At 35.5% G+C, this 17030-nt stretch overlaps 2 protein-coding genes across 2 annotated transcripts; one reads left to right on the forward strand and one right to left on the reverse strand.

Annotated features, from left to right (window-relative positions):
- Positions 1-7594: 7594 nt before the first annotated feature.
- On the forward strand, positions 7595-12149 carry LOC112801004 (serine/threonine-protein phosphatase PP2A-2 catalytic subunit). Its single transcript, XM_025843488.3, has 6 exons — positions 7595-8509; positions 9939-10053; positions 10590-10698; positions 10774-10851; positions 11308-11499; positions 11600-12149. The coding sequence occupies exons 1-6, from the start codon at positions 8257-8259 to the stop codon at positions 11771-11773; spliced, it is 921 nt and encodes a 306-aa protein (XP_025699273.1). The 5' UTR covers positions 7595-8256; the 3' UTR covers positions 11774-12149.
- Positions 12150-13023: 874 nt separating this feature from the next.
- LOC112801005 (uncharacterized) lies at positions 13024-15899 on the reverse strand. Its single transcript, XM_025843490.3, has 4 exons — positions 15697-15899; positions 15396-15549; positions 14443-14751; positions 13024-13447 (listed from the first exon to the last, which is right to left on the reverse strand). Exons 1-4 carry the CDS (start codon positions 15792-15794, stop codon positions 13331-13333), a joined length of 678 nt encoding a protein of 225 aa, XP_025699275.1. The 5' UTR covers positions 15795-15899; the 3' UTR covers positions 13024-13330.
- Positions 15900-17030: the final 1131 nt, after the last annotated feature.

Here is a 17030-nt window from a genome sequence, read left to right on the forward strand (position 1 = left end):
GCTCACTTGACCAAATATGCATCCTACCTTGACCATAACCCCATTACAACCTATGAAAAGACCTCAAGATATATGTATGCATGCATGAAATATATGTTGATTGTTAGAAGAAAAACAAATCTTAGAAAGCATGATTAGGAGAGAATTGAGAGAATCGACCCTAAACACTTGAGCGAATAGAGTGCAAACACTACCGGTGAGGGTTTGATGCTCAATTACATGTTTCCACCTATGATCATCTCCTTTCATGCAAGTTTGTAAAAATATTTAATAACTCAATTCAATTGTGGATTAGTTTAGAAGTAGTTTCTAGAGAGAGAAGCTCTCACTTTTCTCTAGAATTAGGATTAGGATTAGGATTAGTTCTTAGATCTAGGTTTTAATCTTTGCTTTCTTCTACTTTTACATCTCAATTCCTTGTTGTTAGATTCATTCTTCTTCCACTCTTTTATTGTAATTTCCTTTATGTTGTTCTTATACTTTGTTGTAGATCTACTATTGTTCCTTCCATTTTCTTTCAATTCAATAAGAGGTAATTTATAATAATTGTTCTTCTTTTCTTTTCTCTTGTTGATCTCTTGCCTTTGTAGTTAGATTTCTCTATTAATTCTTGCAATTTATGTTGTTTACTTTTATTGCCTTTTATGTGTTTGTTGAAATGTCTCTTCTAGATATAGTATAGATTTTGTTCCTCTTGGCCTAGGTAGAGTAATTAGTGACACTTGAGTTATCTAATTCCTTTGTTGATTGATAATTGGATAGATTGCTAATTGGTTTGGAGTGCACTAAAGCTAGTCTTTCCTTGGGAGTTGGCTAGGACTTGTGGCTCAAATCAATTCATCCACTTGACTTTCCTTTATTTAGTAAGGGTTAACTAAGTGGTAGCAATGAACAATTCTCATCACAATTGAGAAGGATAACTAGGATAGGATTTCTAGTTCTCATATCTTGCCAAGAGCCTTTTATAGTTGTTAGTTTATTTTCATTGCCATTTACTTTCATGCCTCTTATCAAAACCCCAAAACAACTCAAACCAATAACAAGACACTTTATTGTAATTCCTAAGGAGAACGACCCGAGGTTTGAATACTTCGGTTTATAAATTTTAGGGGTTTGTACTAGTGACAAACAACTTTTTGTATGAAAGGATTATTGTTGGTTTAGAAACTATACTTGCAACGAGATTTCATTAGTGAAATTCTAAACCATCAAAAATCCAATCATCCGTTGCCTCTTGAAAGAATGATGATGAAAGTGAAGTATTATTGGTAATCTGAAAAATCCAAAAATTTATTCTTGAAGCAAGAAAAAGCAGCAAAGAAAAAGAAAAAGAAAAAGCTTGCATGCGAAAAAAAAAAAGAAAAAAAGTGGCAAAAAATAAAAAGAAAAAAAATAAGCTAGCAGAAAAAGCCAATAACCCTTTAAACCAAAAGGCAAGGGTAAATGGACCCCAAGGTTTTGAGCATCAGTGGTTAGGAGGGCCTAAAGGAAACAAAATCCTAGTCTAAGTGGCTCAATCAAGCTGTCCCTAACCATGTGCTTGTGGTATGAAGGTATCAAGTGAAAAGCTTGAGACTAAGCGGTTAAAGTCATGGTCCAAAGCAAAAAGAGTGTGCTTAAGAACTCTGGACACCTCTATCTGGGGATTCTAGCAAAGCTGAATCACAATCCAAAAGGGTTCACCCAGTTAAGGTGTATGTGGCATTTATGTATCCGGTGGTAATACTGAAAAACAAAGTGCTTAGGGTCACGGCCAAGACTAAAAAAAGTTGTGTTCAAGAATAAAAAAGAATTTAATTAGGAGAATCAATAATATCATTTGGATTTTATTTCCTAAAGATGCCAACCATTCTAAGTTTCAATGGATAGTGAGATGCCAAAACTATTCAAAAGCAAAAAGCTACTAAGTCCCGCTCATCTAATTGTAGCTGAGCTTCATTAAAAACTTTAAAATTTATTGTATCTTAATTTTCTTTTTATCCTACTGTGTTTTTAGTTTCTTGGGGACAAGCAATAGTTTAAATTTGGTGTTGTGATGAGCGGATATTTTATACGCTTTTTGGCATCATTTTCATATAGTTTTTAGTATATTTTGTTTAGTTTATATTAAGTTTTTATAAGTTTTAGTGTTAAATTCACATTTTTGGATTCTATTGTGAGTTTTTGTGTTTTTGTATAATTTCAAGTAATTTTTGGCTGAAATTGAGGAGATGGAGCAAAAGTCTGATTCAGAGACAGAGAAAGCACTGCAGATGCTGTTTGGATCTGACCTATCTGCACTCGGAAGACCTTTTCTAGAGCTACAGAAGTCCAAATGGAGCAATCTTAATGGCTATGGAAACCTGACTTTCAGAGCTTTCAAAAAATGTATAATAGTCTATACTTTGCTTCGGATTAGAAGACCCAAAACTGGCATCCAACGCCAGCTTCCTGCCCCCTTCCAGGCATCCAGCGCCCAAAGAGCAGAACCAGCGTCCAAACGCCAAGAGAGGACCCCTAGCCAGCATTTCATGCCCTAGAAGCCTCATAGCATGTGGATCTCATCAAATCTTAGCCCAAACACACACAAAGTGGGCCCTAGAAGTGGATTTTAGCACTAAATAGATTGTTTTACCCTTACTAGTCATCTGTTTAGCATTTAAAGTATATTTTACATAATCATAAGAACATCACGCACACTTTACAGCCCTATATTCGCTTACACATTTTATTTTTCTTTCAGTATGAGTTTCTAAACATCCTAGGTTGAGGGGAGGAGCCCTGCTGAGTCCTATGAATTAATAAAAGTATTACCGTTTCTCTTCGATCCGTGTTTGATTAATTCTAAGATGTATAGTCGTTCTTCATCAATATGAATGCGTTGAACTGACATAAGGTTATCACATTCTACATGGGTTCAGAGTGCGTCTTTCATTGGACAATGATGAACCACCAGCTTGAATATACGTCTCTCAGACGGCTAATCCACGACTTCGTTGGGGACTTCTCGAGACATCAGTTCAGCCAATTTATAGGGAGATTTGGGTCTCTTTGGTAGAGGCTATAACCTAAGGTGCAACATCCTCCGATCCGGAAGATTCGACCTTGTCTGTGGCGTTTTGAGTAGGATCATTAAGGAGAATGAACTGTAGGAGCTTCACCCTCAATCAGAATGGATCCGCACTAAACCTGGGGTTCAGATCTGGAGGAGTATTGGCAGCTGCTCAAACCAGTGTTAATCACACACAGCCTGCCATTGAAGAAATCACTCACAAGCAAAGAAGACAGTAATACCAAAGTTAATTCAGAAAGACAAGGCAACTCCAACCCTCAACTACATTCCTATTACTGAATTTAAATTATACAACATTATTATTAACTATCCATAAACCTTCTGATTCGCCTGACTAAGACCTGCAAGATAACCATAGCTTGCTTCAAACCACAGTCCTCATGGGATTGACCCTGACTTGCTCAGGTATTATTTAGACGATCCAATGCACTTGCTGGTACAACAATACGAAGAAATGGGGATTCGTGCTACCAAGAAGTCTATAACAGATTGTTGTTACAAGAGGAGCTCTTTTGGTACCAAAAGTCTATAAGCAGTGGGTTAAGCATGGGGAAAGAAACACAAAATTTTGTCATCGATAGACTTTGATACACAAGAATCATAACAGAGTTTATGGATTTTTTATTAGGGATGGCTCTTGGTCTACTGATCCAAATCTTTTCCAACATGAGGCTCTTAATTTTTATAAGGATCTCTTTGGCACAACTGAGGAGGTTAAGGTTGATTGTCTGTGAGAGGTTCCTATGCCGTCTTTGAGTGATAAGACTGGGGGCCATGCTTATTGCACCGGTCTCTTTTACATAAGTGAAGTCAGCAGTCTTCAGTATGAGTCTTTTTAAGGCTCTTGGTCTGGATGGGTTTCAAGCATTTTTTTCAAAGAATATTGGGAGATAGTGGGTACTGAGATTTGGAATATTATCAGAAGAGGGCTTTTTATGGCGACATTTTGAACCTTAGTATCATGGAAACTCTTATTGTTCTTATTCCTAAAGTGGAGGTTCCAACTTTCATGAAGAACTTTAGGCCTATTAGCTTGTGTAATGTTATTTATAAAATTATCACTAAAATTCTGGTTAACCGACTACGACCTTTTTTGACATATATTGTTAGTCTGCTTCAGGGTGGTTTCATTCCAGGCCGAGGCCGAGGTGCTCCTGAGAACATTATTGTGGTATAAGAAGTCCTTCACTTTATGAGACAAGATGATCCAATGTCTCCATATTTATTTGTGCTTTGTATGGAGAGACTTGCTTGCTATATTTCTCATAAGGTGGAAGAAGGCATGTGGAAGCCAGTCTCTATTTCTATGTGTGGCCCGAAGTTCTCTCACTTGATATTTGCAAATGATTTACTTCTTTTTTATCAGGCTTTTAAGACTCAGGTTCAAATGGTGATGAATTTCCTAAACACTTTTTGTAAGGCCTTAGAAATAAAAATCAACCTTGAGAAGTTCAAAGCCTTATGCTCTAAGGATGTGTTTGCTCGTAGAAGAAATGTCTTTACTAGGGTTTCTTCCATCAGATTTGTTTTGGACTTAGGCAAATATTTGGATGTGAATCTCAATCATTCTCATGCTAATATGGTCTCTTTTTATTCGGTGATTGAGATGGTTAGACACAGATTAGTTAACTAGAAAGGTAGACTTCTCAATAAAGCTGGCAAACTTTGCTTAATTAATTCTATCGCGGCATCCATCTCGGCTTATCATATGCAGGTATCTCTCTTCCCCACCGAGTTTGTGATAAATTATCCTCTATAATGCGACAGTTTCTCTGGAAGGATAAAGTGAATGGTAGAAGTCTTTCTTTAGTTAATTGGAAAAAAAGTGGTAATTTCCAAGAAGTTTGTTGGTCTAGGTGTTAGAGATCCTGCTTGTGCTAATATATCCTTGTTTGGAAAGCTTGTTTGGTAACTATTTCACTGTCAAGACAAACCTTAGGTTGCTCTTATCAGGGCAAAGTACTTGAGGAACGATGCAGCTCTAGACAGACCTTTCTCAAGTAATGCCTCTCATGTTTGGAAAAGCATTTCTAAGGCCGTTGAGTTCTCAAGGATGGTTTTTCTTGGTGTATCAGCTCTTGTGATCAACATTTCTAGTTTGATAAATGATGTCTTGAGGGTTCAATTGCTAATGATCTTTTCTTTGTGCCTATTTCTAATTCTAATTTAACTATTAAGGATGTTTCGCAGGGTGGTCAATAGAACCTTCAGGATATTTTCTCTCTTATTGTGGAGGAGGTCAGACAGCATTTAGACGGGTATAATCCTGACTTACAAGAGGGGGAGAAACTTAGGTGGATTTGGCACCCAACATCCTTTAGACTTTATTCAGATAATAGTGGATACAGCTGGTTGGCTAAGAAAAAGTTTGGTTGGGATGAGCATGATAATTGGTTGTAAGTATGTGGCTTCATATTCTAGAGAAGTTCAAGTTCTTGATTTAGTTTAATCTTCATAATGCACTCTCTACGGCAGAGTTTAGATTTGATTGTGGTTTAGCTCGGTCGAATACTTGTCATCAATGTAAACTTAGTCCTGAAACTGTTATTCATTATCTACAGGATTGTCTCAGTGCCAAAGAGATTTGGACTTTATTTGGATTATATTCTGATCACTTGAATTTACGACACTGACTTTGCTAGGTCTTACTCTTGGGATGTTTTTATTTTCTGCTCGACTATCTGTTGGATTTGGAGAAGCATGAATAATGACTTATTTAGTCTAGATGATCATTAGAGTACTAGTAAAGTGGTCAGTTTGACTCATAGCTCAGCAAGAGAGTTGCACTCCATTTTTACAATGCATCGAGCTTTGTCCCCTCCCTCCCTCTGCTTGCATTGGACTCTTCCTTCTGCCGAGTCTATTAAATTGAATTGTGATGCTAGCTTTTTTGCTTCTGAAAATTTAGTCGATTTTAGATTTATTTTTCGTAATTATGATAGTTGTGGGTAAAAGGTTGCACTGAAAAAGTTGAAGTTTGTAATGTCTTTTTTATAGAGCTATATACAATTTGGAGGGACTTACTTTTGTCTTAGAATAATGGATTTTGAAAAGTACTATGTGAAACTGATTGTTTAGATGTTCTTTCATTGACAAACAGATATATAGTAATTTTTATTTGTGACTGAAATAAATTAAACAAAGAAAAACAAAACAAAGGATCCTCTTAAATAGAGGGACAATCCTTTTTAAGATTACTCTTAAACTCCTCCCAAGGTGAAGGAAGCTCCACATGAGAAAGTTGTAACTTCATCGCCATCTTTGCCATAGTATCTGCGACCGTCTTTGCATCTCTCATAATCAAACGAAAGTCAACATGCCAATTCCAATGCATGATATCTCTTATTTTGAGCACCAATGGATCAATAAACCAAAAACTATCTTGGTGATTAGTAACAAGATTAAATGCTTCCACACAATTCGTTTCACAAATAACATCTCGTTGACCCACATCCCAAGCTAAGAGATATCCTCTCCAAATAGCAAACAATTTCCCTTGAAGAATACTATTACTCTCAATCATTCCCAAACACCCCTTTTGCCAACTCCCATTACAATCTCTAATAACACAAGCAAAACCAACACTATCACCCGAACCAAGATAATTAGCATCACAATTAATCTTGAAAGTACCAATAGATGGAGGATTCCAAAAACCATTTAGAGTAAAGGGAAGGGACATACGTTGTAATTCAAAAATATTTTTAAACTCCTTTTCTGAAGTTAATGCCAGACAAATCACTTTTTCCAGATGCAAAGTTTCATGCGGATTAAAGATGTCATTATTCCTTACTCGCCATATCCACCAAAGTCCCAAAAAGAACTTGAACGAATGCTCTCTGCTATGATACAAGAATCAGTTCTTCAAATCCAAAGGATGACAGGAAATATCCAACCTATGCCATACAAGCTGAGCTTTTAGCAATTCCGAATACAATGTAAAACCGATTATTGATTAGAAAGACATTTTGGGCACCTATCCGATGACGACATCCCTCTTCTAAAGCGAAAACTTGCAGTAAGAAGAGCCTCCTTAAGACACAACCAAACCAAAAACTCGTGCTTTTTCGGAACAAGCTGACGCCAAAGTCAAAGCCAATTCTTTTACTCCTCCCAACCAAAAGCTTCTTACACAATCACAAGCAACCATTGCGTGAGTCATAGACTTTTGTAGCAGACCCAAACCAAAATCAACCCACTTCCGGACTTACTTGCACATCTGGATTGTAAGAGAGAATATTACCTTTCAGATTTTGAGATAAAGGAGAATAAAGAGTATCCAATTATCACCTACCAACCGACCAAATATCCTGTAATGATATTTAAAAAATAGATATTTCATAGTAAAATTTAAAAACCAGATTAAAAATATTATAAATTAAAATTAAAAAGTAATTATTGTCTTAATTTAAAAAAGATGCAAATAACTAACGGCTTGTATGACCAAAATAATTGTTTCTGAAGAGGATTCTTATTCAAAATGGCTTCAATTTTAGAGTGATTTTCAATATTATATTAATTTAGATATGATCGTAACCAATTAATTTGGCTTGTTTTTCTTTGTTTTTTTTCTTGTTTGTTTAGTCACCAAAATCTCAGTTTTCTGAGCGAACCGAACCGACCAGCAAGTCGCAGGTCATTTGGAGACATCTACTCATATTAGCCGCCACTTTGCCTATGCGCTATGGCAGCCACTAGCCAGGCTCCCCCACCTTCCCGGCAATTTCCGCGTTACTTTCTTTCATTCTGAGTGTAAATTTAAAATATAATAAAATAATCATAAAATAAAATATAATTTTCCCCAATACTTTTCTTTTCTGTTGTCCTGCTTTTCTTTCTTTTAATTTTTATTGTTTTTTCAAGAGAAGTAAAAATAATAATAATAATAATAATAACTGCGACGCGAAGAAGAAAAAAAAAGAAAAAGGAAAAAGAAAAACAGAGAGGTCGAAAGGAAAAAAAAGATATGAAATGATTGAGGGGCCGAAGAAGCCAATCCCAACCCCTTCTCCTCCGAAACGTGTCGTTCCGCTCCCCGCTTTTCGCCTCGGAACCGCTTCCCCGAAGCTCCTCCTCCTCCGCTCGCCGCCGGCGACTCTCCGGTCAGCTTAACCCTCAAAACCGATTCGACGTCTCTTCGCAAAAATAACCGATCGATCGAAGATCTCAAAGCTTTTTCAGATCTGAGAGAGAGAGAGAGAACGATGCCGTCGAACGCGGATCTGGACCGGCAGATAGAGCAGCTGATGGAGTGCAAACCGCTGGGGGAGGCGGAGGTGAAGGCACTATGCGATCAGGCGAGGGCGATTCTTGTGGAGGAGTGGAACGTGCAGCCGGTGAAGTGTCCCGTTACGGTTTGCGGTGACATCCATGGCCAGTTCTACGATCTCATCGAGCTGTTCCGGATAGGAGGCAGCGCTCCTGACACTAATTATCTTTTCATGGGCGACTATGTAGGTCAGTTTTTTTTCTCCTTCAAAAATTCCCCTTTCTCTTTTTGGTTTCTGTCATTTTTTCCCCTAAAGAAATGTTTGCTGGTTGATATAATAATTTACTTATTTTTTTAAGCCTTGGTTTTTATGGAGATTAAGGAAAATAACGAGGTTGATAGCTTTGTTGTATATTGGGTTCGACTTTAAACCTTTTATGTGTTTATTTTTTCCTCTTTGATATATGTTGGGATACTGCTTCATCGTTTTGGGTTCTGGAGCATTTTGGGATGACTTTCTTAGCGATCTGAACCCCCCCCCCCCTCTCTTCTTTTTTTTTTTTTTTTTTTTTTGTATTCCTCTTGAAATTTATAGTAGGTTACATCCGTTGTTAACTGGAGGCGTCTGATTGTTCAAAACTGTTATGTTGTTTTCATGTTTTGCAACCGTGTATGTTTGTGACAGATTGTTTTTCAGCAAGAAAAACGAGGGGAGCTTTACTTCTCCTTTTCCTTCTAAGTTAGCAATTGAACTAGTTTCAAGTCTTTTTCCATCATTTCATACTTGTTTTGGCATATTGTGGTAGTTTGTTAATGTGTTTGATGCGTTATTTGCATGAAACAAACTTGATTAGTTCCATCTGTAAGCTCCGTATTGTGTTTACTTTATAGCATTGATACTGCTGTAGAAATCTATATAAACCTCAATCTTTTTAGTTCCTTTTAGTTATGCCTTAACACATGCTTGGTGGAACTTGGAACGATATATGCTTGGTGAAACTTGCATCCTTCGTAACTCCACTCTTCTCTTTTGCTAGAGTGGTTGCGATGCATCCATGATAGGATTGTGCATGGGGCAAGTTTGGAATTGAAAATCTAGCCGTTAGATTATCTTATGAAATATGTGGAGTAGGGTAACAATGGTGATAAACTGTGGAGATATAAATAGCAAGACTAAGTAGGGGGAAAAGCATATCAATCATTCTTGCTAGTTGTGATTATTCTAAATATTTTCAAGTTTGAATTTTAAAAGACTGGTGAACTGAAGGAAAAATGTTGTTGTTCGAATTGTTGATGGTGATGGATAAATGAAATCATAAGTTGCATGGGAAGGTTTAATAGGGTAAATGTTCATGAGCAGTGAACCAGGCCTTTGAGATTTGACAAATTGCTGGCAGCTTTAAAAGAAGCAGAACATCTCAAGCACTTGTTCATTTTAGTAAAGAGGGGGTCAAAATCCGGCGTCATAGAAATGTCTTTAGGGAAGGATATGGTGCTTAATAACTTTAATATTTTAGGCTGTTAAAAGTTTTAGGCTTTAGCTATAATAAGGTACCCTGCATTGGCCATTATCATCTTTCCCCCTTCTTTCCTGTCATTGCTTTTGATGATGTTTAAATTATAGTCTCTGCATATGTTGGAATTGCTACCAGTCCTCATGGCGCTGGCTATTTGCAGATCGTGGGTACTATTCAGTGGAGACGGTTACACTTTTGGTGATCTTAAAAGTCCGTTATAGAGATAGAATTACAATTCTTAGGGGAAATCATGAAAGCCGTCAAATTACTCAAGTGTAAGAACATTTTACTCTCTATTTATGTTTAACTCACTGCAACTTGTGTGATGGATCATGTTTTTAACATTACCTTGCAAAAAGTTTGAGAATAGGTTAATTGTTGCTGCCGTCATGCATTCATTGTTTTTACAACTTGGCCATAGGTTTATATCTATTTGGAAGGAAATGTTAATTGTCTTGGTTAAGATCAGCAACTTGGTTTTTGTAACGACGCTATGATATTCTTTCTTATCTGTGTTTATCATCATTATTCTGATGTATTATTTAGTATCAAAATAAATGAATTTGATGTGCAGATATATGTACTTTGTTGCTAATGGTTTTCATGTTTCTGAGTTTAGATGCTAGAGCTATATTTATTTTTATTACTTTGTAAAAAGAGTTGTGAACTCCATGATGCATACCTTACCAAAAAGAACCTTGGTGCATGCATAGGGTGCTTATGAATGCGGCAAATACCAAATTCATGGTTACACATGCTGACAGCAATTTATTAATGGTTTTTCATAATGTTTCACCTCACCTGCTTTCAGGTATGGCTTCTATGATGAATGCTTGAGAAAATATGGGAATGCCAATGTCTGGAAGTACTTTACCGACCTGTTTGATTATTTACCACTAACTGCCCTCATTGAGAGTCAGGTTTGAGTTAAATATCTTGCACAATGTTTCCTATTTCTTTATGCCAGTTTAACTTAACTTCCATGCATGTTTCAGATTTTCTGCTTGCATGGAGGCCTGTCACCTTCTTTGGATACGCTGGATAATATCCGTGCCTTGGACCGCATACAGGAGGTTTGTGTGTTATTAAATGGCTATTGCAATTGCAAGCTCTCATGATTTATTTGGTATGACAACATTTTAGATGAAGCTTGTTTCTGAGCTTCAGAGTTATTCTTTTGTGAAAAGCAATTTGGTATAAATTATAGATTATGTGATTGGAAAGTTTTCAAATGTACTCTAACACCAGTCTAATAATCTTAACCGTTGATTTTAATTAATATATATTATATATAATTTTTATAATTGAGATCAATGGTTAAAATTATTGGAACACCGGTGTACCTGGTATACTTAAAATTCTTCCTATGTGATTTTGTAACTGTTAGTTGTGGTTTATAATAAGCTTGTATTGTGATGGAAATGTTTCACTTCATTTTGGTCACACATTAAGTATTTACTTCAGCATTGTGTGGTTAGGCTCTTAGATTGCTTCATCAGTTGACTGACAGCTGTCTTCATGCATTATAGGTTCCGCATGAAGGACCAATGTGTGACCTCTTGTGGTCTGATCCAGATGATCGCTGTGGTTGGGGAATATCTCCACGTGGTGCTGGATACACATTTGGCCAGGATATTGCTGCTCAGTTCAATCATACCAATGGTCTCTCCCTGATATCTAGGGCTCACCAGCTTGTCATGGAAGGGTACAATTGGTGCCAGGTGATTGACATTGTATTTGATTCCGTGTGATTAGTGTGTTTATGTTTAACATAACCTGTCGCATTCTATGTATTGACTGTTGTTTTGATGACTCTTTAAGGAAAAGAATGTAGTGACCGTTTTTAGCGCTCCAAATTACTGTTACCGATGTGGGAATATGGCAGCCATATTGGAAATTGGAGAGAACATGGATCAGAATTTTCTGCAGTTTGATCCAGCTCCCAGGCAAATTGAGCCCGACACTACGCGGAAGACCCCAGACTATTTTTTGTGACTTTATATCTCTCTGTTTGTAGTTACTGCTCTGCTGTTACTGTAGATGTCTTTTAAGGAAAAAGGGGGTTTCACTGTTAAGTGGAGGTTATCGACAATATAATTCTTTCTGCTGGAGCTTTCTTGCTGCTGCTGCTACTACCTCCATCTTATTTGGACAAAGAAACCTATAGAACTGACACAAGCTTCCAATTGGTATTGTATATTTTTTAGCGGCAATAACTTGGTATATCTTGTTCTGTCAATTTTTTTTTTTCCAATTAAATCTTAAGTTAGGGAAGGGAGATTTTTGAGGGTTGACTGTCCAATATCCCATCTTGTTTATTTGAGATAGTTGATGGTGACAAATGAAAGTGCAGGTGTTTATCTTTACATAATCGAATGATATCACGAGTCCTCTGCTTACTGCCTAGGGGTTTGAGAGGGACGTTGCATCGAGACAGAACTTGCTTTCTTCATTTAGAAGTTAGAATGCTGAGTGTACTAGTTTGCTTTGAATTTATTTGAAATATGTTGAGAAACTTCGGAAAATAGGTTCAAAGTCAAGAAGGTTAAAAGGTAATTAAAAGAAAATGTGAAATAGGATAAGTGTTCTTCCATATTTTCATTTTCTGCCCAATTTTATTGCAATAACGGAATCACCCTATAATGACAGCAGCTGAAATGATCACATGTAAGCTTGAGCTGAGTTATCATGGAACCTTTTCGTCTTGGGTGTTTTCGGGACTCTGGTAATATAGTCATAATTATGTTTCTAAAATCAACGGTCATAAGAGTTCCTAATGGATGCCAATTAGTTCGGTTGGTACCACTTTAGGTGGTTAGAGACCCCTCACCCGGGGACAGGATTTTAGCCTCTCGTAAAACTAAAACAAGAGTTCCCAATGGGTGGAGGTTGCCTAATATTTGTAGGATTCGATTTAAAAATATATATACCCATTTTTGACCATGATCATGCTGAAAGCAGAATCATGAGAAAGAGTCTTTACATTTTACAATGTCGAAGAGACCGAGTGTTATGATAGGCAATAACGGATGTGAAAACTTTTAATACAGAAATGCGGAGTTTATTATTTTGATGCGCCATCAACAACATATTTTCCCATTGACATCGTCATATTTCTTATCTTAGTACCTAGTGCGAATAAAGTAAACATATCTCATTCATAATACAATATTATAACTATATCTACTATAGCTTCTATTTTGACTTCACAACCAGGCTTTATAATTCTTTTCTTAGTAATCAAGTTGGAATGAATCAAAATATTTAGCAATAATAGAATATTTAGGAACTTTCCATGACATTTGAGTCTTCGACTATAGTGGCAACAGGCAAAGATGCCCATTTAATAAAAAAAAAAAAAAGAAAACCACCTAAAACTGTACCACATTGAATAGCTAAAAAATACAATGAATATATTTGGATGCTGCTAAATCCAAACATTTAGCCTATATCAATAATAATATCATACATTTTGACTAGAAAAATGAGCAAAAAATAACAAGATTCAGTGGGGAAGAAATCTCATGAATCATGATACAGAAGTTGTCTATTTCAAAAGCGCGAGTTTGTTTGAGACCTTACAGCTGTATAGCCAGAAACAGAAACCGCCTTCTTCTTTCTCAGGTATATGAATGATCCACTAATGGCCAATAAAAAAAGCATGATCGCCTGTCAAAATTTTACACAAAAAAAAAAGCATGATCCGCTAATGTTAATCATATGCTGTTCAACAAGTAAAAATGTAAAGCAATAAATATAAGTGACAAACAAATTACTACTGTTCAATATCTACATTGCAGTAAATGTGGCTGAACAACCATCTTTTTTCAAATTTGAAGGCCGTTTGCTTGCATTTTGTTTGGCATTATGCATACAAAAGACATGGTTGAATTTGTCCCGATAAGAAAATCTAAATAAGGTGGCATATAGGAAAAAAAGAAAAAAACCTTATCGTGGTAAAATGACTTAAATTTGCAGCTCAGATCTGATTTCATTGATGAATCACTAAGGGGTAATTCTAAAGCCAAGAGACTATTGATGGCTAAGAAAATGAGATGAATCACAGCAGTGACAGCACATTGATAATCCCCAAAAGTTCTGAATTCTGATAAATAACTATTGCTATATGTCAATGAGTCATAATATTTTTTTAATCAAATGGGACATTTTGCAAATATGCTGCATAAAATCCTTGACTGCGGTTACAATTGTAATTTCAAGCAATGAACACGATGTTTACTTGAGTGCTTAGGGCTGATAAAGACATAGGAAAACTTCAGACGGAATTATTTGGCAGTAGAACCTGAAAGATGCATCTTATGATCTAAAGAATAGCCCTTTGATTGGAAAATTCAAACATTTACCACTTGAATCCGTCACATAAAAAAGACATTCATGACTGACAGCTTTTCCAGCAGCTCAAGGATAATGATTATTGTTTGATAATTTGTTATTCATTTCGAACACATGAATTTGCAGGTACAAACACTTAGCAGCAGACAAAACAGCATAGGTTAGCCATGTAACGTCTTAGTTTCCTTTACTGGATGTGATTATCTGATATACTAGTTCCACTAACTAAACGATTCAATTTTTCCAATCAACCAAGTTCAGAAGCTATTAATCAAATTCAACGTTAATGGAGAGCTAAAACTGAACATTACCTCAAAATTTAGAACTGACAACTTCTCTCCACTAGCTGGGGGTATACAGCTTCTATAAGTGATGTAAGCATGTGATTTATTATCTGAAGCCGACAAATCATCTAGCAAATGTCTCTGTGATTGCGTAGTAGTAAACTCTCCAGAAACATGTGACAGTTCGTCTGACGTTTCGATATTGTTGGAGAATTCAAACAAAGACCGCCCTTCACGAGGATTTATTTTCTCTTTTCCCTTAGTTGTGTCTTTGATTTCTAAGCATTTGAATGGAATACGGTAGCCAGTTTCACCGCAACGATATTTCTCATCACCCTGCAATCCCCAAAAGAGCTTCCATATAAAACAAAATCAAAGAGGCCCATAGATAACAAGAAGGAAAAAGGCTATCCATGAAAAAAGCTACAATCAAACTTAACCATGGGGTTACAACATGTTGGAAATCCTAAGGATCTTATTTCTTTTGAAAGCTTCATAATACTTCTTTAGGATGAGGAACACTGAAGATTATGAACTTGAATAAACATTCACCACTGACCCCCACACCATACTCATACCCCGCAAAATCCCATCAATACTTTTGCTTTGCCCCAAGTTTTCATGAACAAACGTGTACAAAATGATACACACAATCTCCTCAAATAGTCTTAAATCAACATAAAACCAGGTAGCAACAAAACACAAACTGAAGCCAGATCTATATTTATTCATAATTTTCACATAGCCTTTATCAATTAGACAGCTTCATTATATATCTAGTTGCAAAATGAAATAACTGTTATTGTAATAACACAGAAAATATTTTAAATCCAGAAGACAAACAGAAACCCTAACCCCTCAATTTGATAAAATTTAAAAAAAAATGACATTCTATTTAAGAACAACAACAACTATATTACAAAATTGAAAAGGAAAAGAAAATCATTATCTTATATAAGATCAAAATGGAAAAACGGAACCTTTTCGGAGTAGAGGCATGGAACGCAGGGACCAGAAGGAGTGCATTCAAAGGTAACGTTACTTCCTGAGGGCTTTTCTTTGAAGCTCATTAGAACTCTACCTCTTCGCTCCCCAAACTCATTCCCATTTTGATTCTCTTTGTTGATCCAATCCCTAGCCAATTCAAATACAAAACAAACTTTCCAGCTTTAGCAAAAATTAGATCATATATCAAAGCTGTTGTATAGATCAACAAATCGGGTATATTAGGGTGTGTGCGCAATTCGAGCAAAAAACCATGGAAGAAAGATAAGAGCTTACGTTTTCTGCGCTGAGGCGCGAATGAGAGAATCATGGAAGAAAGAGGTGACGAGGAAGAAGAGGAATGGAAGAACCAATGGTGAATTTGCAGAATTCATTGCTTTCAGTGCCCTGTCTTTCCTCTTCTACTTCCCAGTTCCCTCGCCTCTCCTCTGTTTTGTTTGCAACCCATTGTCTGTTGTTTTTTTTTTTTAATTAAATTTAATTTATTTTTAATATATATTTTATATCAATAATTAATTTTAATAATTAATTTTAATGTACGAATAATAAATCATAAAATATATATGAGTGGAGCCATATAAGATAGTTTAAAATTATATTTATATTGTCTTTTTGTGTTATGGAGGATATCTTTTCTATAATTGAAAAAAAAAATCGATACATAAATATGGTGTATCATCATATATGATTTTTATTCCTACATAAGAAATGACTCGAAAGGAGTTTAGAAATAGAACTTAATAAAAGAAAAACAAATCGGTTTAAAAGAATTAGAGTAAAATGACAAAGTAAAATTAGCAGGATTTTCATCTTAACTAATTAGCTTCTAAAAAAATACCAATTAAATCTTTTATAATAATAAATAAAAAATAAGTTATTTTTTGTCAATTTTTTCATATAAAATTTAATAATAATTTTTACATGTATTAATAACTATAATGACATAATTGTTTATGCTATTAAAAATATAGTTAGTTAGGCCAAGGACAGAATTAGAACAATTTTTAGGAGGGGTCAATATAAAAATATAATTCTTGAAGAAGAAAAAATTAAAATTAAGGGAGAGTAATATAAAAATTAATAACCTTATACATTAAAATTTTTAATTTGGGAGACCATTGTTCCCTTCCTCAACACTAGCCTCCATACCCCTGGATTAGGCTATTAGTTGTTAGTTAGGTGCAAGTGGTTTTAGCTAGTCTTTATCCTTTAGTTTTGATTTAGTGTTGCATAGAAGGTCTGTATTAGTATAAAAGAGAGAGTTGTACTATTACTAATAACGAATGATGATACATTTTTTTTTTTGACGCAAATTATCTTTTTCTACATAAATTCTCTTTGTCTCGGTGTTTCGATTCTTCTTTTTTTTGTTCCGTTTCTTATCTTTTCTTTCTAGTTCAAACTCTCATATGGTATCTAGAGTCATTCTTTTAGCATCACTTTTATAATGAAAATTATATTATCTGATTCAACAAAAAAAAATTTCTCCCCATAGCTGATAAACTCAATGATGATAATTACTCCATGTGAAAGCATATGATTTTGCTTACTCTTCAGAGTCTGGGGATGAAAGATCATCTAGATGCAACCAAGATTCCTCAATAATTCAT

The sequence above is a fragment of the Arachis hypogaea genome, chromosome 5 (genome assembly GCF_003086295.3).
Source record: "Arachis hypogaea cultivar Tifrunner chromosome 5, arahy.Tifrunner.gnm2.J5K5, whole genome shotgun sequence".
Taxonomy (NCBI): Eukaryota; Viridiplantae; Streptophyta; class Magnoliopsida; order Fabales; family Fabaceae; genus Arachis; species Arachis hypogaea.

Bases quoted from the DNA above. Each gene is read 5' to 3' on its own strand.
- LOC112801004 (XM_025843488.3), top strand. From the start codon at position 8,257: ATGCCGTCGAACGCGGATCTGGACCGGCAGATAGAGCAGCTGATGGAG. The intron at 8,510-9,938 runs GTCAGTTTTTTT...GGCTATTTGCAG, and splicing joins TTTCATGGGCGACTATGTAG to ATCGTGGGTACTATTCAGTG. The intron at 10,054-10,589 runs GTAAGAACATTT...ACCTGCTTTCAG, and splicing joins AGCCGTCAAATTACTCAAGT to GTATGGCTTCTATGATGAAT.
- LOC112801005 (XM_025843490.3), bottom strand. From the start codon at position 15,794: ATGAATTCTGCAAATTCACCATTGGTTCTTCCATTCCTCTTCTTCCTC. The intron at 15,550-15,696 runs GTAAGCTCTTAT...TGAATTGGCTAG, and splicing joins CGCGCCTCAGCGCAGAAAAC to GGATTGGATCAACAAAGAGA. The intron at 14,752-15,395 runs GTTCCGTTTTTC...TGGGGATTGCAG, and splicing joins CATGCCTCTACTCCGAAAAG to GGTGATGAGAAATATCGTTG.